We start from the raw sequence: 24,774 nt of genomic DNA on the forward strand, positions 1-24,774 counted from the left end.
AACAATAGATACCGTAAACCTGAATAGGAAGTGTAATGACAAAGGTTGGCTTATTAAGTGGTGCGTTTATTACACAACGCAGCTTGATCAGTTCACACCTATACCGCTAGAGCCGCGATAAATCAAACCATGTGAATCGCATTGAAACTCAGATTCGTATCAGCCATTTCCCGACAAATCGCTCTCTAACTTGCGTTAACGACTCCATCTGACCAAACAAACTCGCCAGTGAGATGGTGGAAGGTGTCAGCTTCCAAAAGACGTTTTCAGATTGACAATTTTGGCACTTTGGAAGTGATTGAATCCGCCCGCGATTTAACGTTTAGAGAAAAGTAGTAGAAACTAGAAGTAAACTCGCGGGCGGATTCAATCACTTCCCAAGTGACAAAATTGTCAATCTGAAAACGTTTTTGGAAGCTGACAGCTGAATTTGAGTTTCAATGCGATTCACATGGTTTGATTGGTCGGGGTGGCGCTGCGATAGAGCAATTTGACAGCACGGTCAACGAATTTCGTTGATAGAAAAACGATTTTTTATGCTTTCTGTGTTTTGTTGTCTTTTAAGTCATATTCAAAATTTAACACGATATTCCAATATGTCATACCCACCCGAGAAAACACACATTTCAATGCAGAATGCGCCAAAAGTTGAGGGAGTTTTGTGTCCCCAGACACAAAACTGTAACAACATGGATTCCAACCTCAGAAGCCGGTATTCGAATTTTCGGCGGCGAATGTTATCTATGTACCAGTGAATGCCATACTTTGTACCATGTACAATTGTCGTGTGATACAAGTCTAGAACCTCATGTGATACAAGTCTAGAACCTCATGTGATACGGAAAGTTATCACACGGACCGGAACACCCGTATTATGCCCAGGCATAGCATAATACAACGTATCACCCGAGATACCAGCCCTCCCACCTTCGGGCGATCTGACCCGCGGGAGGGCTGGTACCAAGGCAGAGTTATAATTATCAATGAGGATGTTTTTCGGACCTTTGTTGTCAGATAGCAAGATTAGAAGACCCTCACCCCAGGCGGTGACCCAAATATGTCCAAAAAATCCGAAAACAAAGAAGACTGCATGCATAGCGTACAATCAAAAATACCTTGAATATCTAAACCCAGTAAATGTTAGAGAAAGAAATTTAGCACAAAAATAGCTATTATTAGTAGTGTGAGAGTCATCGTTTAGAAAGTTTTTCCGATCTTGGGTTAATAAACGCCTGTTCCAAAAGCGTAGCCTGTAAGCAGTAACCAGAACTGAGCAACCAAACAAGAAACCTCCCCCTTATCACAGTGGTTCCTCCCGGTGACACCAATTTTCCACTTGACAGTAGCTTTCTAAGAAGACGCCCATTCGCCATCGAGAGTCCTTGTGTGTTACCGAAGCTCTATGTCCGTAAGACGTCATTTTGGCACCACCTTAGTCGCCACTGCGGAAGGTTCGAAGACTAAGCCATGGATAGATCCTATGACCAAGGAGGTGGGTCTCAACTTATTACCTTCACCTGTATGACTGTAACATAACTATCCAGCATCTGATAGTATCACGTTATTGAATGAATGAAGGGCCTTTATTGTACGCTTCTGCCCTTACAAGCAAAGTACAGGTCATGGTGATAAAGCAGGGGACTAATTACAGTGATGTTAAAACGTGACATTCTACTACATCTAAAGACTAGTAGTACTGTTATGTACACGTTCAATTCCTTCTCGCTTCTTAATACAGTTGTATGACCATATGGAGCCTTTATATTGGATTGGTTGTGAATGACACACGCAGTCAGGGCTACACAACTAGCCGACAGCTATTACAACGTGCTAGTCTTGCTGACAATGACAATACAGTACAGTACAGTACGTGTAACAAAACATAAATTGTTACATTATGTCACTGAGTCATATATCTTACGCTGTGGATTCATCTTATATAGCTACAAGTTCTTAAGGAGTCTTAGAAATGAAAAGGCAAAGGGTTCTGCACCTCAATACATAGCAATGACCTTGAAACACATGTCATTGTAAGACGTAATAGGATAATGTTCTTGTTATGATGTAACGAGTATTATGCAACGATATTATGTAAAGCAATGTCGTAACAACATTAACAGATACCTGCAAATTTTTAGGTCATGTAGTGATCGCGGCCTAGATAGTATGTCACAAAAATGTCAACCCATTGCATGTGTTTTAAAACTTTATAGTAGTTGGCATATTATTTGTCGACTTTGTTTTAGTTGATTTAGTTCATAAACACAGTAGAAGTGTTGTTACGATTCGTAACGTTAGTCTTTCATTAGAAGGTAGGCTTTGATGCCCCAAATCATTATCATAATCACCACTTTTGTGGTATGTGACTAAGATACATTGGTATGGAGTGCACGAAAGCTACGCCCAACTGTGCATTGCTTTAGTTTTGTGGGTGGAAGTAATGTATCCCCAGCCGGTGCAAATGCCGACTGAACGACCGAACTAAAACGCAACAATAATGATAGTTCTGAGATCTTTGATCCGGCGTATTGGACCGAACCTAACGTGTCGATTGTCTCTGCAGTAATTATGTTATCACCTTCCCTACCCGAGGGTGTAACGGAAGCGTGTCACAAAAACAAACACAACACAATACACAAAAACTGTGCCGAATGCTTTTCATTCTTCCTTTCTTACCCGTTCGTAATGAATGATGAACAAATGAAGGAAGGAAGATTGTACATTTTTGCTCAACAGAGCTAAGTACAAGTAACAACAAAGATAGGTTTACAGACATTGACATGTCGGGATGAGTATCGTTGTCCTGCATATAGGTTAGGCTTCTTCTCACTTGTTGGAAATAGTGAAAAGGTAAGATCGTACAGGTTTGGTTTTAGTCTGTTTTAAAGTGGTTAGTTTTTACTCGGTTCTCATCATTGGTGACTTAGATCATAACAAGTTAGCAAACGTAGAAGAGGAGGGCAGAGAACACAACGTTTAGTTTGGATGATACACGTGCAGGATTCACACGTGCCGCAGTCCAAGCATTGCCAGGGGGTATGCAGATATTGGTCCGATTTACACATACGTTTTTTTTGTTTTTTACACATAAGACTTGGAGTCGACTTGGAACCACTTAGTCGATTTTAGGTCGACTTAAAAAACTTTTGTGTAAATCGGGCCATTTAGCCTGATGTCATCCTGTTTTAGTTCCAGGCTCTGTCTTCTGAAACAGAATGACACTCAGGCTTAGGCCATTATGTACAGTCAGTAACTGTACATGCTTAGAATTCATTTCTGTTGTTGTTATTTTTAAGCATCTTCTGTAGCGAGGAACTGCCGTTCTTCGTATAAGGCTTTAGAATACACACATAGGGATCTATGAAAGCACGATGATGTAAAACAGTAAAAGGGGAGGGGGAGATACTCGGAACACAACAGTCGGTTTGGATGACACATGTGACACTCCGCAGCGTTTGGTAATTGCGCAAGGCTCACCAGTCTAATCTTTGCCGAAGGGTATGCAGATATTTATAAGTACTGCGCATCCTTCGAAATCTTTTGTTGTTGCTTTCAATCAATCTAAGACAACTTCTATGGTCTTCTGTACTGAGAAACTGTCCTTCTTTATAGAAAATTTTATTAAAATGATATACACATATTTAGAGAACCAATGTAGCATTATGATTATATGAAACGTAATTGAACAGAACATGGCAAACGTAATGAAAACACCGGCTAATAATTAAACAAATTCTGAAGAAGGTAAACAAAGGGCACAAAGAAGACCACCTGGCCACTCTCTCACCCCATCCTACCTGTGATTATCATCAGTCAGTTGGTTCCCTCCCACTATAGAACGGTAATTAAGACAATTTCACTTATCTCCAAGCAGATGTAAGGGTCCAAATCATTCTCTTTTTAGTATTGAATATTTTAACGGTTAAAGGCAACCTAAGCAATATTAGGGCACTGAAAGTCACATATTCAAAATCAATTTTTTTCTGATTTCTATCCATAGTAAGTTTAGATAACACTATCCCATCGTATATCGACCATCATGGAGCAAAAATGCAATGTTGTTGTGTGGTGGGAACTCATTGAAAATCTGAGCACTTGGAGGAAAGCCATCATTTCAAATCTTCCGAACATGCACGATTCTGACCGATAAGTCCCGAACACTTCCGAAGAAATAATCACGTGGTCATGGCTCAATGTGCTTGAGCATTGTTACGTCACACGGCCGGAAGTTACCGAAAATTGTCGACAGAAAACGGTTACAGCTGGATTCTGGGCTGATTTTTGGGGGGACCCAATAAATAAAATACTCCTTTTGTGGCTTGCTTCTGTGCTATTTTTAAATGCCCAAAGTATGAAATAATGATGCAGATGTGCTACTATGGGGAAGTAAATGTCAATTTTAACTTTACCAAACAGAATTGTTTTCCCCAGAATATTTCGAGTTTTACTCCCTGAAATCGCTTAGGGCACCTTTAAAAAGTGTTTTACTATAGTAGAGAGGAGTACCAAAGTCCATTAACATTCATCCGCCGGGTTACATAAATCTGCCACATTGAAAAACAGTGGGTTTGAGAGATCTATAGTGCAGCACTCCCAGGTATGGACAGTTTAGATATACAGGCGTGCATTATACTGGGAGACATTGGGTTGGATATCTGTTTGGACATATCTTTTTACTCTCCAAGCAGAGCTAGGGTTTCGGCTGGTTTTTAACGTGTTTTTAGGCGTTTTTGTCATGCCTTCTACTTTGTCATCGTTTTTGTTGTGTCGCAAACCCAAGTGGAGAGTAATATCTTTTCAGGGTGGCGGAATTATGTACCCTGCTGGAATTATGTTAGTAGATGTTAAATGTCGCAAAGGCAGGCGTGAACCACTTCCAATGAGCCTGACCCTTACATCTGCTTGGAGATTACCCTCTCCCACCACTCAACTGTAATTATGCCCACTTCAAAGCCTGCATGAATAATTACATAGAACAGCCACCCACCCAGAAAACAGCCAGTGACCCAGAAATCAGCCACCGGTATTTAAATCTAACCTTTGCAAACTAGTACAGCTGCTGCCGTGAGTCATGTGTGGGAGATTATAGTGGTATGTAAGCAAGAAAGGTGACAGGTCAATTTGACTAAATCTTCCCCGGTGCAGAAAGACGTAAACACAGCACAGATTACTTTATCGGCAGCGTCTTGTTGGGACTTTTGATTGTTGCGGGGTTTAAGCGTTTTTTTTTTATATCTGAGAGTTGTCAAATCTGTATAGGTTTTTGATAATCTTATATTACACGTATTGGTATTTCTTTGCCTATCATCTTTCTCTGATCATGATAAACAACCAAAAAAAGATGATACTACGAACCATCACATAAAATGTTAGTCGGTCGGTTTGTGTTACTAGTATTACCTCGATATTTATGAATGGATCCTAACAACATGTTCTCAATGATGGAAAACCAACTTGGGGCCGTAAATTCTGAACCCCCTTGCACCTTCATTTCAAACTGCAGGTTTCAGCTTGCAACCCGAAATAGCACAGTACACTATCTTCGTAAAGCTTAACGCTTTGATAGTTCTTGCCTTAGCTGAGTTTATTACCGGCAGTTTATACGGGTAAGCAGGTATGCGCTTACCCTTCGTGGCATGCTCTGATGTCTTTTTTTCTTCTGATCATACTGGTTTTCTGATCAGTGCTACCAAGTTTACCTAGCTAGGCAGCAGTCTATTGCCTGGTATGCAGACAACAGTAATCCAACACAATCTAAACTGATTGAAACAAAGTCTACTACGAAGTCTAGCTTGTGCTCTTGTCATCTGAGCTTCCTGTCGCTTCTGATTTGCACCTTTAGATAAATCCCTTGGCAGCAATGGCTCCACTCTGTCCACCGCCAGCTCGCTTGAGTCCTGGGACGCGTGCACGTCAGTCGTTTCCTTCAGATCACACCAGGACACGGGATCGAGGATACGCTTCGAGCCAAGGCTAGCTAGCGCCAGTAAGTTGCTTTCTGCTATTTCCTTCTTGCTTCAAGCAATACGTGAAGGTACTGTGCCTTTTTTGTGTGCCCATTTTTCAGGGTAGAGCAACCAGAAATCAGTGATTATCACCTCCACGGGAGGTAGAGCTGTGTGTGTGTGTGTGTGTGTGTGTGTGTGTGTGTGTGTGTGTGTGTGTATGTGTGTGTGTGTGTGTGTGTGTGTGTATGTGTGTGTGTGTGTGTGTGTGTATGTGTGTGTGTGTGTGTGTGTGTGTGTGTGTATGTGTGTGTGTGTGTGTGTGTGTATGTGTGTGTGTGTGTGTGTGTATGTGTGTGTGTGTTTGTGTGTGTGTATGTGTGTGTGTGTGTGTGTGTGTGTATGTGTGTGTGTGTGTGTGTGTATGTGTTTGTATGTGTGTGTGTGTGTGTGTGTGTGTGTGTGTATGTGTGTGTGTGTGTGTGTGTGTGTATGTGTGTGTGTGTGTGTGTGTATGTGTGTGTGTGTGTATGTGTGTGTGTGTGTGTGTGTGTGTGTGTATGTGTGTGTGTGTGTGTGTGTGTGTGTGTGTGTGTGTGTATGTGTGTGTGTGTGTGTGTGTATGTGTGTGTGTGTGTGTGTGTGTGTGTGTGTGTATGTGTGTGTGTGTGTGTGTGTATGTGTGTGTGTGTTTGTGTGTGTGTATGTGTGTGTGTGTGTGTGTGTGTGTGTGTGTATGTGTGTGTGTGTGTGTGTGTGTGTGTGTGTGTGTGTGTGTGTGTGTATGTGTGTGTGTGTGTGTTTCCCACATTTGTTATCAGCATAACTAAGGAAGGGTTTCTTCCCTGTGCATTTGTTCCAGTTATGGCAGCAGCGTCCTCTAGCGAGAAGAATGTGATGAGCAAGCTTGCGGGCTTGTCACAGTCGGTAGGAAGCGCCCAACGTAAAGGTAAACTTAACTTGTAATCGTAACAATTGATACGGTAAGGTGCTCACAGGTAATACAAGACATATCATAGAAGATCCTTTATCCGTAAAGCCATGATTGTACAAAGAATTCAATGTCTATATAAAGAAGAAAGAAAATTTTGTTCATAAAAAATGTTCAGCCACCTGTGAGGTTCGAACTCACGACCCCTGGTTTACGAGACTCTGAGCTAAGGTGGCTGATCCATATGCATGATATATGATAGCAATCTTCGCGCATGCTCAATTATCTCTTTAGTAGTCTTGTGCAGTTTCACGCGTCAAACTTTTGCAAATTTGATAGTTTTAAACGGGGTAAATATGTCACACATTTATATAAGGTAATACAAGCTTGTTCACATAAATAATGTGGGTTTATAGCTCCAAGTGCGCATGCGCAGTGAGATGCATTGTGGGGAATATGTCAAATTTGAAGATCTCGGAGACAAACAAAACACATCTGGACATGTATTTAGCATGGTCTAGACAAGAACTATTTACAGGTAAGGGGCCGTCAGATTTGACATATTACCCACAATGCACTCTCTTTGCATGCGCACATTTTTTAAAGTGCATTGATGCATTTTGGGTGTTTTTTACGTTTTGATGACGTAGGCAAGATGGCGGGAGGAATGGTCCCAGGAAAAATCATGTCGCAGGTTCAGGCCCTGGCTACACCGGACAGTATCGCCACGCTGGACAAAATGGGCCTACTGACTAAACTTGGACCCCTCGCTGCGGTAAGAAGTTACCTACTGGTATCTTGAAGGTTTAATTCTTAGAAATAAAGACACATGAAAAAAATTGAATCGACTTCATGTACCTTAAAGTTTGTCTAAAGGACTTATTTTAACTTCAACTGTAGAGAGAATAAAGCAACTAACTTTGATCTTCGAGATTTGACTACATGATCTGGGTTAATAAAGTTTGCAACAAAAGAAGAGTTTACAAATACATGTAAACATTGCCAAGCTAGCTCGGGTGCTGTAGTTTAGAAAGTTGATTAGGCTTTTCATATCACTTCGTTGACTGTGATGGTGGAAATATAATGACAGACATGTTTTCTTTCCATGCAGGTCCTGATTGGCATGTCCGGAATGGGCAAAGGTGGCAAGAAAGGAGGCAAGAAAAGTGGAGGTCTCTTTAAGGGGCTGGGAAGTAAATCAAAAGGCAACAAAATCGACCTTGGTGCGCTGCAGAGCCTCGGGTCCATGCTGGGCGGGGGAGGCGGAGGTGGGATGGCCGGCATGGCGGGCATGGCTGCAGGGATGATGGGCCCGAAGATGCCGGGTCTGGGAGGCGCTGGAGGCCGCGGCGGCTTCAATCCCAGAGACGGGCTAGACATGCAGGACGCCCGAGCGCTGGCAGGGATGGCGACGCGGTCGGAGAACCCGGGTTTTGATAGACAGCGGGCACCGCAAGGGCACCGGTTCGATCCCTCGGACGGCTTGGATATGGAGGACGCCCGAGGGATGTACGATATGTACAGAGGACAGTCTGACGGGCGTTCCGGGGGGTATAGAGGTCAGCCCGACCCGAGGGCCATGATGGGCGCGCCCTCGGGTTATGATGGCCGCGGGGGCCCGAGGTTTGACATGAGTGATGGGTTGGATATGGACGATATGCAAGCAGTAGCCGGGCGGGTAGGGGACAGGTATTAGAAATAACACTACAAATTCACGGCTTTTGCATTTCGGTTAATGTACTGGTACTTCAAGGACGCAATTGTGAATCTGAAAAGTTTGGGAAGTATCTAATGTCTTATCAACGAGCCGTTAGTCTAGTTGAAATGCAACGAGGGCATCGTGGATTATTGGACTATTCTATTAACAGATAAAAAGTAATGGTAGTGAGAAGTGAACGTATTAAGTATTAGTTAAACATATTTGTCCTGGTTTAAGATTATGTAACGTTATATATATACCACCATGAAGCTTACAGTAGAGCTAATTAAAGATTATATATATATATATATATATTTTACTCCTAGTTATAGATTTTATATATAAAGCTATACATATTTATCTTTCCAGCATACTGTAACCCTTTTAAAGGGCAAACTGCTGTAGACATTTCGTTAATGACGTATGCTATATATGTTACTATGTAATGGTATATGTAGTGATTGTGTGTGTAGCTTTAGATTGAATGCATGCTGTTCTCTATGGATATACAGGATAAAAATTACGAGACATAGCACGCTTGCACCGTCCAGTCCAACATATTTAGAACGAAACTAATTGCTTGTAAATTGTCAATAGCTTTTTTTATTAATATATCCAGTAAACCATGCTTCAATCATTTTATTCTCTGCTAATTCGATATTATGAAACTTAAACATTTCCAATAAGCCCATTCACGGTTGCGACTACGCAGGTGCAGTGTCAAAGGTAAAGGCCCCCGAGACGTAAACAGAACCCATCAGGGCGTTGTTATGCAATCGAGACAATGTCGAGACGAGAACTGTTTGCAAGCCAGGGGCCTTCACCTTTGACACTGAATGGGCTTATAAAATAATGTTACACTCTATATAAACAATAATGATAATAATGATAATGATAATAACTTGATTGCACAACAGTTATCATATACAATATGTATTTCGGAACCGTAAGACTACAGACCCTTTGCTTCATGACATTTCTGCTGATAGAATAAAAGTTACAACATTATTTCGCACATTGCTCTTATACATTAGGCTAAATGTTTTGATGTATCATATACCAGAATCTTATAAAGTAACGTTCTCTCGTAGGCTTGTGAGTTGGCCGACAGATCCAATTTCGCTTTCACGACATGCAGAGAACTCGAAGGTCTTAATGTTGTGTATTTTCATTTGAAGTCCCCTAGGCGTTGGTGGTGTAATGGTCAGCATTGTTGCCTTCAAAGCAGTAGATCCCGGTTCGATTCCCGGCCAACGCATAATCTTTTTTCTTCTAAAATCTTTTTTTAATTAGTTCATTTTCTACAAAATGTTATGAAGTTCTAATACTACTTCAAAAATATCACCACTTTTCATATCACGAGCACTGGATACGTCGTGAACCTTGCCTAGGTCCTAGATCATAGGACTTACATGGCAAGTTCATTTGCGCATTAAGCGAATAGCAAAAGGGCTCCGTTTCAGGACGTTCACGTGATGTTGTAATGTTCTTTAACGGTTCGTGTCCCGAAATACTGGCTCTCCATGCTCAGCGCTTGAGCATATGCATTGTTCTCATCGGATCATGAAAGCTGTGTCCGTTGCACTTGCCAGGACAGTCAATTTTTCTCCAGCTCAGGACTAATTCTAGTCCGCGACGAGTTGACTTGATGCGAGAGCTGGTATACCTGAAAGGCTTGAACATAATCGCCATTATTTGCTTTTTTCCCAATCACGCAAGCACTAACAGTGACATACGGGTCAATAACCTCTGCAAACACACTATCTGACAGCCAGAGCAGTGTTCACAGCCAGGCCAGAGAATCCAGCTTTCCAGAGGGAGGGAGGGAATAGCCAAAATGGGGCCCCTGATTGGTCAGGCTGTTTCAAAAGGTATCGGCACCCAGTCAGGACGTTGGAAACTGCAACTTTGCCCTTGAAGTTTGCGGTAAACTGATAACCTATGTAGGAAAATGATGCCAGACAATGAAAATAGACCAATACATCTAACAAATCAGATGGTTATTTTGTCTAAATGTTTTTGTTCAAAATGTGCTGCCGCATGCCTGTCCCCCACCTTAAGGCTTGAACATAACTCTTGTCCACTCCCAAAAGCTGTGACAGTGCGGTGGATCAGTGATGAACCCGAAAGCCACCAGTGCCTTTTCACCAGCTGATTTCATCCCGGAGAATTATTCCATCTATATACGGCTTTGAGTGACATACAGCCAGTTCTGGTCAATGGCTATCACAGTAGAGAGCTAGCTCGCTACGATCATTGACTTGCGCAAGAGTTTGTATTACATTATACTAGTGAGAGTTCAGCATCTGTTACAAAGGATCGTAGACTCGTGGGTCTGTCAGACTGATCCGAAAATCCAATAATTGTGTCACTACGACGTACGCAGAGTACAGAGCCGTCAACAGGAGGTTTTGATTGTAACTTGGCGACGTCGCCGCTCCTACAAGATGTTGTCGGAATTTAAAGGGTGGACATGGGGTTTTCGTCAAGTTAAGTGTGTAAGTCAGATTGAACCTCCGCCATAGTTCTTCGACACTTAAAGAACCGTCAGTCTCCCCGGAAGAGCCTTTTCCACCATCCTGGCCAGTTCCACCGTTTCCAGACCCAGGCTTCCACCAAGATGGATATGTACCGTTGCCATACGGACCACCATTGGGTGGGTATGTACCATTACCGTATGGCCCGCCAGTTCCTGGGGACGAGCCGTTCCCGTTTGGCCCACCGGGCTCTGGGAACGTGCCGTTACCGTATGGCCCGCCGCTTCCGGATCCAGGGCGCCACCACGGAGGGTAGGTACCGTTGCCATAGGGACCACCATTGGACGGGTATGTTCCGTTGCCGTATGGCCCACCAGTTACTGGGGATGAGCCGTTACCTGGAGGATATGTATGAATGAATGATCTTTACTACACGTTTATGCTCTTATAAGCCAAGTTCAGGTCATGGCGATAAGGTAAAAGTACCACAATTATAGTGGTATAGCAATGTGATATTTAACTACATCTACAATGATTAATGTATACTAGTATGTACGTGTATTGTACATGTTCAGCTTCTTCTCGCGTCTTAAGAGAGCTGTACATGCACATACATGTATATGGCTTCATTTCTGTTTCAAAAATACTGACGCAAATGTGTCCCTTTTTGCTGTGTCCCCTTTTCACTAGATAGCGTTCGCCGAGCGACAGCGACCAAAATTGGATTTGTGTAACCCTTGATTTTATAAATGGAATATGTTGCAAGATGTAGAAATACGATTTAAAAGACACCAAAGCACATAACATCCGTTCTTTATCTAATATGTTTGTTGAGCGACTTGTCTAAGCTTTAGTCTCTCAGCGGTCGCAGACACTAGTGAAATGGGGTGTTGTTTCAAATCAATATAACACGTGACTTTCAACCTGGCACCAACGCTGCCCATTTCAGTGCATCCCATGTGACTATTTATTGCGTAGGTTCCTTATCGATATTTACCCCCATGAAAATGGAGGTATTGTTTTGTTTTGTTTGTCTGTATGTCTGCCTGTGTGTGTACGTGTTGGTGTTTCTCATTAATTGTGGTCAGCATACTGACAGGCTGGCTGGATTGGTTTCATGTTTGGTTACATGTTCACCTATTAACATGACAGGCTGGATTGTAATGTTATTTGGTATGTGATTAGGTCTTGATGCATAGGTTACAAAACAAAAATTACATTCCCCCTTACCTACTGACGTTGCGAAGAAATTCAGCTCTGTGAGAAAAGGCTGCCCTCCCCCGTACGTCTCCGTGACCACGAACCTCCAGTACCGCGCCGTTCCATTAAACCCGCCGAACTCCTGACGCTCTCTCGTCCCGTTCTGTACGCCATCGACGGACACGACGTCCTCCCAGTTGTACGGACTCCCTCCCTGCGACATTTGCAGCGTGAAGGCTGCGATGTCGTGGACGGTGTCTCCGTAGTTGTTGACCGCGATTTGGGTCAAAGTTTGGACCTCAGTGAGGTCTAGTACGATGTACCAGTTGCTGTAGTTATAGTTGGTACCGGCTTGGGGGTTCCAGTATGTTTCATTGTTTCCGTCCAAGACTTTTCCGGCATCGTATGTCACTCCGTTGTTGTCGACCCACTGTGTGCCGGCCCCCGTGGAGTCCACGACCCATGAAGGATCCATTGCCAGCCATTCACCTAGGGAAGAGGAAGTCGAGAATCGTTAAACAAGCTTTGTCGAAATAAGAAAGTTACACCGATTTTAGTCTGTATACTTAATGAATAAAAGTTCTAAACGGGAACTACGTGGATCCAGATGTGTTACTGAGAGACGACTGCGGTTTGAAAGATTTTGGTTAGCTTGAGGAATGAATCCACTCTACTTATATTATATGAAACAAGAAAGTAACACCTACTTTATGTCACACGCCACATGTCACACGTGAGGAAAAGCCTTAAGTGTACGTAGTTTTCCTCAGTATTTTTTAAACGGAAATGATCAAAACACACTGTCGTAAACGTCCCTATCGTAACATCGCTTGTTTAGAATGCACTTTTAATACATTTACAAACGGATATCTCGACAAAGTTTAAAGGTGCGTTTACATACTGACTCCAAAGCAACGTTTTTATGCCGTATTTGAAGCGTCCTAGACGCATTTACGTTTATCTAATGTACATTTGATGACGTTATTTTGACACGAATATCAACAATTTTTAAGGCGTAATTTCAAAACGAAAAATATGACATATCACTTACTGTTTCCATCTGGGTCACCGTTGGATGGGTACGTTCCATTTCCGTATGACCCTCCTCCTGATCCAGGGCGCCACCACGACGGGTACGTACCGTTTCCATACGGGCCGCCTTCAGGGCGCCACCATGGCGGGTACGTACCGTTTCCATACGGCCCGCCTTCAGGGTGCCACCACGGCGGGTACGTACCGTTTCCGTACGGCCCGCCTTCAGGGTGCCACCACGGCGGGTATGTACCGTTTCCGTACGGCCCGCCATCAGGGCGCCACCACGGCGGGTATGTACCGTTTCCATACGGCCCGCCATCAGGGCGCCACCACGGCGGGTATGTACCGTTTCCATACGGGCCGCCTTCAGGGTGCCACCACGGCGGGTACGTACCGTTTCCGTACGGGCCGCCTTCAGGGTGCCACCACGGCGGGTACGTACCGTTTCCGTACGGGCCGCCTTCAGGGTGCCACCACGGCGGGTACGTACCGTTTCCGTACGGCCCGCCTTCAGGGTGCCACCACGGCGGGTATGTACCGTTTCCGTACGGGCCGCCTTCAGGGTGCCACCACGGCGGGTACGTACCGTTTCCGTACGGGCCGCCTTCAGGGTGCCACCACGGCGGGTACGTGCCGTTTCCGTACGGGCCGCCGGTATCTGGATACGTGCCGTTCCCATACGGGCCACCACCGTCAGTATACGTGCCATTTCCGTTTGGCCCACCACCGCCTAGGAACGAGCCGTTACCATACGGGCCATCGCCATTAGGATACGTTCCATTTCCGTATGGACCGTTCCCGTATCCGGGCGGATCCGTTCCGTTCCCGTTTGGCCCGCCTCCCGCTGAATGTGACCCGTTCCCGGATCCGGAAGTTGCGTCACTAGCCGTACTGGTCACGGCTACAGGGGTAGGCGGAATCCAGTCCGGATATTTTGACGGGAAAAGAGGTGCTAGAAATACAATGGGGAAAGATGTACATGTACAATTACTTTTTCATAAATGTATAAATACTAGAAAAAATTGAATCTGAAAAAAACAACAGTGTTTCATATCTTTGAAAAACAGACTTTCATGTTATTTCCCTGTGCGTTGGTCTCAAAGCAGACGTCGAAATGGCAGGTAGTAAATGTTTTCAGACTGTAGGACTGATTTGGAATTACTTTATAAGAGTTTCTAAGAAAAGCTCGACTATCAGAGAAGCCCCGGGACACCCTTTACCCAAACATCTGCTTGAAGATTAAATCTATTTTTAGATTTATCTGTCCCTGGCCTACTTCCTGAATAATGTAGATCATGGCAATCAGCGATAACAGACTTCATCTCCTAGGCGATAAGCGACCCCTGACAGAACGTACAGAACTTACATCGTGACACTCACTGCTGTTGGACAAAGTAACATGTAAGGTAGAGAAGACTGTGATGTCCTTTAACGTGCTCTAGGTACCTCCTCGATCAAGGGACCCTTATTTTACAGTTGAATTCAGAAAAGAAACTCACCGCAGAAGTTGATATCCTCATCACTCGAGTCGGAGCAGTCGACATACTCGTCACAGATAAAGTTCTCAGGTATGCAGATTCCGTCACTGCATTCAAACTGGTCCGCTCGACAACCTGGAACACACATTGTCTAATCAGGCTGATGTAAATGCCAAAGCACAGACAACAGCACTTGTAGAATGGTATTAAAGTGCCTGAACAGTGATAACGAATGGTAAAGGTTTGCTGCCTGTACTGTTGTCCGCTTTGAGTAGGCACCAACGATAACGATGTGTACGTTTGAATGAATACATTTGCCTGAATTTAGCGATGTTTGGTGGGCAAGATTTATCAGTGGGTTATCCCCTTGCTGTAGTGCTTACACACCAGTGTGGACTGCGGGCACCATATCATACAGCAAAAGGTGTGGGTAAGATCTTAGCTATCGTAATTGATGGGCATGAATAGGCCTTAGAGTGCACAAGTTGTGAATTACGTAGCATCGTCCTGTGATGTCTGTCAACAGGTGTCTTTGGAAAGTGTGTATCACACCACTTTGTTTTAAGTAATTTGTACGTATGTGTTTTATATTATATCATTGATTATTATTGTATCGAAATTCATTCACAGAAAGAAGAACCAAAAGGTGACAATAATTAAATGAATGTTTCATATTTAGCACCCGGTGTAGCACCAAACCACCGCAGATTTCAGCCTTTGTGGCTAACTTACGACAGTTTTGTTCGTCGCTGAAATCTTCACAGTCGTAAAAATTATCGCACACGGACGAGTGAGATATGCACACAAGATTTAGCACGCACTGAAACTGGTCAACGCGGCAGCCTGAAAGAAAAGCAATCATATGATTCACTGCATGAAAATCTATAACTAAGCACATCTTAAAGCTTGCATAAAGGCTCCATTCATCCAGTCCAGTGAAAATTGGATGTTTACGCATGATTTAAGGTATGCTTAAAGATCAAATTTTGTGCAGTGATTGCACTGGAAAATACAAAACATCGAGGATGTCCTGCTTATTTGCAAAAGTCTCAACAAAATATAACAGTAACGGTCATATCGTTAGTAGAACTCCACTGTGTTCTGCTGCTGAAGTAGTTGCAACATCCTGCAGCCGCAATCAGTCTTTCTTCAATCTTTTCCACTTTAATAGTCCGCCTCATCACAAGCTTCCTTAGTTCTCTTAGGTTCCTTTCTGACTTCAACGTACGGTCCTTGTTTTCTTTCTTTCATGTATATACCGTTACATATCGTTACACTAGAAAAAATCGTTTTCACTATATCATATGATACACTATATCTTATCGTTACACTGCAAAATATAAGATCTTGATGACTTCTGAAAGATAGTGAATAATTTATCCAGTTGCTTGATGTAATTTAGATGTAGAATAGTTGAGTACTGAAAACAGGAGAAGTTGTTTTCAAATGAGGTGGATAATTTGAAAAAAGTATTAGACGACAATACAAACTAACATCCATATTTAGCGTATGGTGGAAATCACTATACTGTTAGTTTAGCTTCTATATTAAGATATGAAAAGTCAGATTTGCTCACTTGGTCTGTTCGGGTAACCGTCGTCGCCAGTACCGCCATCGCTGCCGCCGGTATTGTTACCAGCACCTGTACCAGTGTTGTTACCAATACCGGCACCATTGTCAGTTCCTCCACCAGTACCACCTGCACTGCTGCCTCCACCTGTTCCCGAGCCCCCGTTTCCACCGGTATTGCCGCCTCCGCCGACGCCTGTACCTCCATCGTTGCCTCCACTATTATCTGTACCTCCACCGGTACCGCCACCGGCTCCAGTACCCGCGCCCCCACCGGTACCTCCACTACCATCTGAACCTCCACCGGTTCCTCCATCGGTACCTCCATTGCCATCTGTACCTCCACCGGTACTTCCACCGGCACCAGTACTCGCATCCCCACCGGTACCTCCACTACCACCGGTACCAGTACCACCCGAGCCTGAAGGATTCGAAGTACCCTCGGTGTAGTCCGTGACGACTTCCGTCTCGTTCATCAGAAGCCTTGAAGTAACTGCGGTGTGGTCGTCCGCAGATTCCGTGGTTGTCGGATCGCCGCCATCTGTGCCGCTGTTACCCGTCGACGCTGTTTGAGATCCTGACAACCCTTGGTTGGTAGATTGTGTAGATTCTGTTGAATCTTCGTTATTGGAATCTCCTGACGATCCAGATGTTGCTTCAGACATTGCCAGCTGTATTGTAGTTGGTAGATATGTGGTGCCCATTGTTGTTGTCATGAGCGTTGTAGGAAGCGCTGTTGTAGTCTCAGGAGTGGTTGTAATTGTAGTCGTTGTCAGTGTGGTCGTTGGTAGCGTTGTTGTTGGAACTATAGATACAGGGATTGTGAGAAATACAATCATAAAGTCAAGAAGATCTGCCTTTCTAGAAACAAACCTTTACCTTGATGTGCAGACATATTCAAACAGCGACAACGATGGCACATTGGCAACCTTGTTTGGTATCAATTCTATTTTCAAGAGATGATAAGAAATTTAAAAAAATGGTAGGCTTCACCCCCATACCAATAATCTTTGTATCCCTTCCAGGCAATGGATAAAAAGTAACACTGTGCTTTGTATATAATGCAAACCGCAGAAACACACACAGACAAACAAACAAAAAGCTTCACTCTACTATTCAAGCAGAGGTTAGACTCCGGCTGATTATTGACGTTTTATAGGCGTTTTGTCGGGCTTTTAATTTTGCAACATCAAAATTCAGCCGGAACCTAACATCTGCTTGGAGAGCAGCTTCACACCGTTATAAGGTAATGGTAAACATGACTGTTGTAATTACCGCAGTTTGCTACGGGACAGTCGTGGAACGATAGCTCGCCGTTGTTATACGGGTTTAGGATAAAACAATACGGCTTCCTGTCAAAGTCTGGAGACGGATTTCTGCAGAAATTCTCCTCCAGGTGGTACTGTTCAAAGTCGCTGGGTCTAAAGAAAACCTTGACCATCGGGGAGCTCCAGGGGAGACAGTCAAGGCTGGACGTGGTGAAGTTGATGGTTCCGCGGTAGGTCTCTCCGAACCCGTCGTAACATTCCCTGAACGGATCGGCTAGAAAACACAAGTTGCAACAACATTTGGCAAACGTTAAACGTTAAGTCGAGTGTTCAGACCTTGAGGGAGGTAGCTAAGGTAATGAGTTGCCGAATCTTTTTATCACTGTCTCACAGAAATCGTCATCACACTCTAGGAAGTGGTCGTCTGGACCATCAGCTAATATCATAGACGGGACACTTGGTGTTAATTGGCAACAAAAAAGGTATCATTTGGTAGATTCACCACAGTGATGAAAGCAACGACTCCTGTGATCAAAGCTAGTAATAAAGGCAGACTGTACATTATGGCAATGACGTTTGAGACGTAACAACTGTTTTGTACAAAATGCAGTTCATTCATTTAGAACAGCGGGCTTGTTGTATGGCGATGTACTTTGGTTGATGTTATTTGAATGGTAAAGATGATTCTATCCATAAGCATTTGAAATTGCCTATGACTCCTCCTATTGTCTGGTTACTGTTTTAAATTGCACATAGCGTGTAAACAGAGCGTTCCAAAGCCCCAGACCTTATCACATTAGAAATCTCACCTTAAGACTTGTCGGAACTCATTGACCTCTCTGACTACTGGCAAAGTACAGTTGAAAGCATGTGTCGGCTGAAATTATCGTTATTGTCTGCTACTATTACTTTGAATGGATCGGCACAGAAAACAGGACACCAGGTGATGTTAAGATTAATAACACCCATAAATCTTCTAGATGTCTGGACTCATGATGTTGTCAAAACGTATCGATTCCTGATCAGTTATTTCAAGTCCAGCGTCCCTCATTGTAGAATGTGAAGATGTGCATTGTAAGATAACAGACTTTGCGTGAGACACACACAGAGAGACAAACCACAAACAAACGCACACACACATACACACACACAAACGAACAAACACACACACACATACATACACAAACGAACAAACACACACAAACACACACACACAGGGAGCGAGAGAGAGATACCACCTTATAAATCATTCTGTTCCTTATCCATGATAATTCTAAACTCACGTGTAGTCTGCGAAAATGCAGGAATTGTAGATCCGTCAGTAGTAGAGAACGTCCTTATTGTGATGGACTGAACAGTAGCCGCTGTTGTGGTCGACATTTGCCCTATTCTGTCGGTCCGAACGGAACTCAATGATTCTCTGGTTGTTGTAGATTCACCAGTCGATAAGGGTGCCCCAGCGGTCGACGAATGCCTTATTGTATTGGCTAAAATAGAAGTTAATGATTGCATACTTGTCATCGACTGACCAGTTTGTGGGGTATGTCTAGAAGTCGACGAATGTCCGGGTGTCCCGGGCGGTATGGAAGTCGAAAAGTGACCGCCTGTAGGAGGTTGATTTGTAGTGTAGGACTGAGTAAAAGTAGAAGTCTTATACTGAGAGAGACCAGGCGTTACAGTGTGCCTTGCAATCGAGGATTGCCTCGGGGTTGAAGACTGAATAGAAGGCAAGACATCGCCAGCACTTGAAGACTTGCCTGTAGTGGATGACTGCATAGAAGCCTGAGGTGTTACAGATTGTCCAGGAATCGAGGATTGCTTGGCGGTTGACTGTATATGTTCAAGGGATGAGACACTGCCAGAAACTGAAGACCGTCTGGCTGTTGATGACCGCCTAGGGGTCTCGGAATGAACAGAAGCTGAGAAAGGATTAGCAGTCGTAGGTTTTTCTGCAGTAAACGATTCAATAGAAGTCCAGGACAGTTCGGTGGTCACAGACTCGTCAGTGGGTAAAGACTGTTCAGACTTCGGGAACTGTCTCACAGTTGAAGATTGCCTTGTAGTGGAGGACAGAATAGAAACCAACAATTTCCCCATGGTCGTAGACTCTCCCGTAGGCGAAGGGTTTGCGACCGTGGTTCGCCTAGAAATAGAAAACTGACCAGTTGCCGAAGACTTTACTACATTGGTAGAAGTCCGAGATTGTTCCGTATTCGTAGCCTGGTCGGAAGTTACCGACTGTCCTGATAAAGAAAACTGGGACTGTCCTGTATTCGTAGCCTGACCAGCAGATGTCAATGACAGTCGGAGGGCCAGTGAAAACCCAGGTGTCATGGTTGTGGACTGTGACGTGACGATAGGCACCAGGATTAGGATAATGACGTTCTCAATGACCAACATGTCTGAAGAAGCTTGCTTCTTTTCTTGAAGGAGTCTTCAGTGGGATAGGACGTTCAGTTTCCTACGGCGGGGAAAACATTATAATTTTAGATGGCATGAATTTTTTGGAGGACACAATTCTCACATGCCATATATACTTTAATACAATAAACCGGTTATAGTGGTGATACTATACAGGGCCATACGTGATTTGTGACTAACACAAAGGAAAGGAAAGACTTCAAAAAAGCTAGATGAAGGAAAACACAGAAGTAGGCACCTGGAATGAAAGCAATGCTTTACCGCGCTTAGAAAATCAATATGTACTTTAAACATGTCGCTGATTGTGAATAACACATAGCAAAGGAAATACCTCTATGAAGCCAGATGAAGGAAAAACACAGAAGAACGAACCTGGAATTAAAACAATGCTTTACGACCTTAGAAAATCGATATGGACTTTAAACATGTCGCTGATTGTGAAGGACACAAAGGAAATGGAATACCTCAAAAAAGCTAGATGAAGGAGAACACAGAAGAACGAACCTGGAATGAAAGCAATGCTTTCCAGTGCTTACAAAATCAATACGGATTTCATATATGTCTTTCAGGAGAGCTATACTATTGACATGTGGTCTCGACGTGTTAAATTGCACATCAATGAAACTCTGTTCTGTCAGTCACGCAAATGTTGACGAGTCGACGTCATACACTTCATAAGATATTGCATTAATGCTTTGAACGCTTTCATATGAGATTAGGATTTACATCTATAAGCCGTCTTATCTTCTTTTCTCTTGAATGCCTGCTTCACTGGGTATTTGTACTTCTGTCACATAGCGTAATCCCACATCCTCTATTATCGTATCTTATTTGTTTCTTCTGGCTGTATCGCTTGATCTATGCGCTGCACGCACTGTATCGTCTATAAAAGGGTAGACGTCACGACATATTATGCAATAATCGAACGACAAAATATGACCTTTATGATAATGACTGTTTTACGAGTATGCAGTAGATCAAACGGTATCAATTGCTTAATGTAGCACTTTGACAGAACGCATCATACAAGTTATGTTAGCTTATGAAAGGATGATATCCGGTCTATAGTTTCAAATATTTTGTTGCAAAATGTGTCCGGTATGCAACTGAGAAAATTCTGTCTGTTTATACTACTGTTACGTAGCTTAATCCCACATCCTCTTTTATCTATCTTCTTTGTGTCTTCTGGCATAATCGTTTGATCTCCGGGCCTAGACATTGCACGCACTGTTTTGTCAATAAATAGGTAGACGTCGCGACATATTATGCAATAATTAAACGATAAAACACGACCTTTATAATGACTGTTTTACGAGTATGCAATAAATCAAACAGTGTCCATTGGTCTTGTTCGAGTATTCGATATTCCATGAGTAGTTTCCAAAAGTTGTGTCGGAAAATATATCGTATTCAACGGACAAAATTGTTATGCAACGTTGAACAAACATCCAGAAGAAACCGTGATCAATTCTATGTACAGTATTCAACTTCAAGACAACAACTCCTGTATATGCCTGATAACACATTACAACTGGGGGTACCATTATGTTTAAGGGTAAAAAGGTGTCTATTCGTTTCTGACAGTTGACTTTGCCACTGATTATCAATAGATACAATCAATTCACCAGCCAGGCTAGTTGCTGCTGCTTGGAGTCCCGCGTATGTGAATTACGTTATGAGCCACTGCTGGGTATGGCGAAATTTGGTACCATCGACGACGAACCCTCCTAGCCAAACTGAAGGCAATCAGAACAAGTGGTGATATTTCATACAAAGAATCTTAAAAATGGACCAGAGAAATGAACGTATTTTCCAACTCATGATGGGCTAACATGCTAACAAACTGCTTGGAAAGTAAAACGTTTTGAAGACCCTTGGAGACGAAAATGTCACGAACTAACACGATATTATACGTACTGTATGGCGTGACTGTTTCGACGCTAGTCTGATCCTTGAGGTATTGGGTCACACGTCGTCAATGTTGCGGTCTTTCTGACACAATCCTTACGATAACCTTTGGTTCGTTCTGACTCTCTGAGTAAAATCATTTGTACATAAAAATTGTCCTAACCTTGCAACACAGTAATGGAACTGTAGTTTTTGTCAAGAGAACAGCAAACTATTAGATCACATGATGCATGTGTTTAATCTATATCTTAACGGTCGGACACTTAGAAAATTAAAAAAATACACCTAATCAGTCTCTTTTGCATTAAAGCATAATCAAATTCCTTACCTGACAATGTCGTCAAACAAACAAGCGTCTTCTTTTGCAATTCTCTACTCGCCACCGGCTAATAAAGGCCAGAAACACTCACTCCGGTCGTCGGTGAAAAAGGACGTTTTACCTTCGCATTCTTGGAAGCGTGTCTGGATTATACCAGTTACGATGGTGGTAGCCTCAAAAGCAGTCTTCCTGGTGGGCTATTTTTATCATGATGTGTAGTTTTCGGATTGAACCTATTGTTAAGGCTGGAACACGGTCAGAACCCAGGTAAATTAGATACCACTCTATGTTTATAGATTTTTCAGCAATCACGAAAACTGTATCTTTGTTATATTTAGTCTGACCCTTACTTCTTCTCTCTTGACCTCAATGAAAAACGACCTGCAGGGTGATTTGAGATTCTCGTGAATAAACAAAGGTTCAAATAAACAAAGAAACAAAAAGTAGAACAGACCTGATATACATGTATACTATAGTAATCTGTTGTACTATCAGGAAACATTATATTACTACACCACCCCCACCACCGATAAAAAGTCCAGCTATGATGCCTGGAATATAGGCTACAATGGTATGCAATTAATAATTCAAAATCAGCTGTCCCGACATATTGAGCGGCAGATACAACAGTACAAGTCTTTTCCCTACCCGCATGTGTCCTGTATATGATGATGATCCAAAAGATCGATCAATCAAATCGATAAAGACATCGCGACAGCATTTTCCTTACAGCCCAGTACGCTGATGTGATTGAGAAGACAAGGTCAATCTGTGTTATTATCTCGGTTCATGATCTCAAACCACCTGCGCGCTTTGGGAGAGGGCAAGAAGAATAGTCTTGCATTTTGAAGTTGTAAGATTTGTTTGTATAATGAACGAAGCGTAAGGAACGTTGTAGGAACCGAGGGCTGACGGATTACAGCGGAAGTCAATGAGGTGTACCAAATACTGGATTGTAGAGCTGATAACTTCAAGACCATAAAATGTTAGCCTGTGGTTACAGGATCCCAAGCAGATACGGGGCCTCAAGCAGATATGGTCTCTATGCAGATACGGCCGCACAGCCAAAGAATCTGGCCCGATAAGTTGAAAAGTCGCCGGTGGGAGGAGCCTGCGACGGAGGCTAATAAAATGTATTTTTGAGTTGCTCAGACTTTTGTAGTGCCTAGTTTTACGTAAGGCACCAAATCCCCTTGATGTTTCAGTAGCAGGGTATATTTTTACAGTGAGTGGCCGCTACCTTTCCGTCCAACGTGCTCGAGGCACCTACTCGAGCACGAGACCCCCATTTACGTCCCATCCGTAGGACGGGTGCAGCCCCAACCCAGCAAGGATTGAAACGGGGTGCAGAGCGAATTCATTATCATGAATGAAAATATCAAAACAATTAACAGAAAAAGCTAGGTTTAGGCCTCGGCATAGCCTTTGAAAAGCAAATCCTTTATTTTTCATGATCCCTTCGATGACAAGTTTCCTTCGAGTTACAATAAGCTTTGGCAACCAATTACATATATTAGGAGAGATTCACTGCCAAATCTGATGGACTGTGATATACAGGCGTTTATTTGTAAATTCGTACCCAAGGGCTAATTTCAAGAGAACGCAGATACGATAATATGTCGTACAACGGTGAAACAAATCTACTTTTTTTCTACGTATATAACTTGGGGAGGGTGGTCCTTCTTTGGATGCAGTGGATGGTTTATGTGTATACGAATGTGCTGGCATGCGCTATTTGTTGTACAGATCCATATACATCATTGGTATCCAAGGACGCCGTCACTGGATATAGCGCTCCTGCCGGAAAACTCGGGTACTGCACACGTCTAGTTTGTCTGCGTGTAAGAGACAAGTGATGGTTGACCTAACTGATCCTAACTGGATAAACGGGTTCAGGTGGCGTGTCAAAATTCGATACTACCAAAACACTGAGTACACACACAACTATTTATAGCCACAGAGACATAAGTCAGCTGGATACGTTATTCTATAGATTTATCAAATCAATGATCACCCTTGGACACATATTTTTCGTACTCAGATGCTGTATATATTGTTCTCATGATATCTGTATGGCTCTATAATTCCTCCTTGTATAACTTATCTGGTTGAATGTTTGATTGAAGGGCCATAGATAGTGGTCTCACATATTCCTAGCATCTACCGGGCTCCGCGGATCGCTGGGAAAATAGTAGAAATCGGCCAAATAGAGTGAATACTAGTAGTCATGATGCCAAGGGTACTCCGCTATATATGGTTCGCCTATTCAGTTTCCCTGTATATCTGACTACCCTTGGCATACTATTCACTCTATTTGGCCAATTTCTACTATTTTTCCAGCGATCCGCGGAGCCTGGCAGAGGCTAACATATTCCTTTGTTTTTAGCTCAAAGTTTTGCGATGTCATGATTTTGGGGTCATAGATAGCTTTCGAGGTCGGGATGAAGTAATGATACATGAGCCTCCTGGCGATTTTTATTGAAACTACAGATGTTTGTGTCTTGGTGTGCATGAGATGAGATGT

At 43.1% G+C, this 24,774-nt stretch overlaps 3 protein-coding genes across 3 annotated transcripts; 1 reads left to right on the forward strand and 2 right to left on the reverse strand.

The window, feature by feature from the left end:
* Positions 1-1,337: 1,337 nt before the first annotated feature.
* On the forward strand, positions 1,338-9,583 carry LOC136424380 (uncharacterized). Its single transcript, XM_066412949.1, has 4 exons — positions 1,338-1,492; positions 6,808-6,894; positions 7,527-7,651; positions 7,988-9,583. Exons 1-4 carry the CDS (start codon positions 1,468-1,470, stop codon positions 8,570-8,572), a joined length of 822 nt encoding a protein of 273 aa, XP_066269046.1. The 5' UTR covers positions 1,338-1,467; the 3' UTR covers positions 8,573-9,583.
* A 1,301-nt stretch (positions 9,584-10,884) lies between these two features.
* On the reverse strand, positions 10,885-14,609 carry LOC136424595 (uncharacterized). Its single transcript, XM_066413211.1, has 5 exons — positions 14,564-14,609; positions 13,304-14,239; positions 12,271-12,741; positions 11,208-11,450; positions 10,885-11,015 (listed from the first exon to the last, which is right to left on the reverse strand). Exons 1-5 carry the CDS (start codon positions 14,607-14,609, stop codon positions 10,885-10,887), a joined length of 1,827 nt encoding a protein of 608 aa, XP_066269308.1.
* A 1,718-nt stretch (positions 14,610-16,327) lies between these two features.
* Positions 16,328-18,982, reverse strand: LOC136424596 (uncharacterized). The gene is made up of 3 exons (XM_066413212.1): positions 18,886-18,982; positions 17,610-17,876; positions 16,328-17,139 (listed from the first exon to the last, which is right to left on the reverse strand). The coding sequence occupies exons 1-3, from the start codon at positions 18,980-18,982 to the stop codon at positions 16,328-16,330; spliced, it is 1,176 nt and encodes a 391-aa protein (XP_066269309.1).
* Positions 18,983-24,774: the final 5,792 nt, after the last annotated feature.

Source organism: Branchiostoma lanceolatum, chromosome 18, assembly GCF_035083965.1.
Source record: "Branchiostoma lanceolatum isolate klBraLanc5 chromosome 18, klBraLanc5.hap2, whole genome shotgun sequence".
Taxonomy (NCBI): Eukaryota; Metazoa; Chordata; class Leptocardii; order Amphioxiformes; family Branchiostomatidae; genus Branchiostoma; species Branchiostoma lanceolatum.

Coding starts and splice junctions, on each gene's coding strand:
- LOC136424596 (XM_066413212.1), bottom strand. CDS start 18,982: ATGTCGACCACAACAGCGGCTACTGTTCAGTCCATCACAATAAGGACG. Junction 17,877..18,885: donor TGCATTTTCGCAGACTACAC/GTGAGTTTAGAA, acceptor TGTGTTTTCTAG/CCGATCCGTTCAGGGAATGT. Junction 17,140..17,609: donor CTGTCCCGTAGCAAACTGCG/GTAATTACAACA, acceptor CTGTATCTATAG/TTCCAACAACAACGCTACCA.
- LOC136424380 (XM_066412949.1), top strand. CDS start 1,468: ATGGATAGATCCTATGACCAAGGAG. Junction 1,493..6,807: donor TAGATCCTATGACCAAGGAG/GTGGGTCTCAAC, acceptor CATTTGTTCCAG/TTATGGCAGCAGCGTCCTCT. Junction 7,652..7,987: donor AACTTGGACCCCTCGCTGCG/GTAAGAAGTTAC, acceptor CTTTCCATGCAG/GTCCTGATTGGCATGTCCGG.
- LOC136424595 (XM_066413211.1), bottom strand. CDS start 14,609: ATGAAGTCTGTTATCGCTGATTGCCATGATCTACATTATTCAGGAA. Junction 14,240..14,563: donor TGATCTACATTATTCAGGAA/GTAGGCCAGGGA, acceptor TTGTATTTCTAG/CACCTCTTTTCCCGTCAAAA. Junction 11,016..11,207: donor TGGTGGTCCGTATGGCAACG/GTACATATCCAT, acceptor AACATCTTGTAG/GAGCGGCGACGTCGCCAAGT.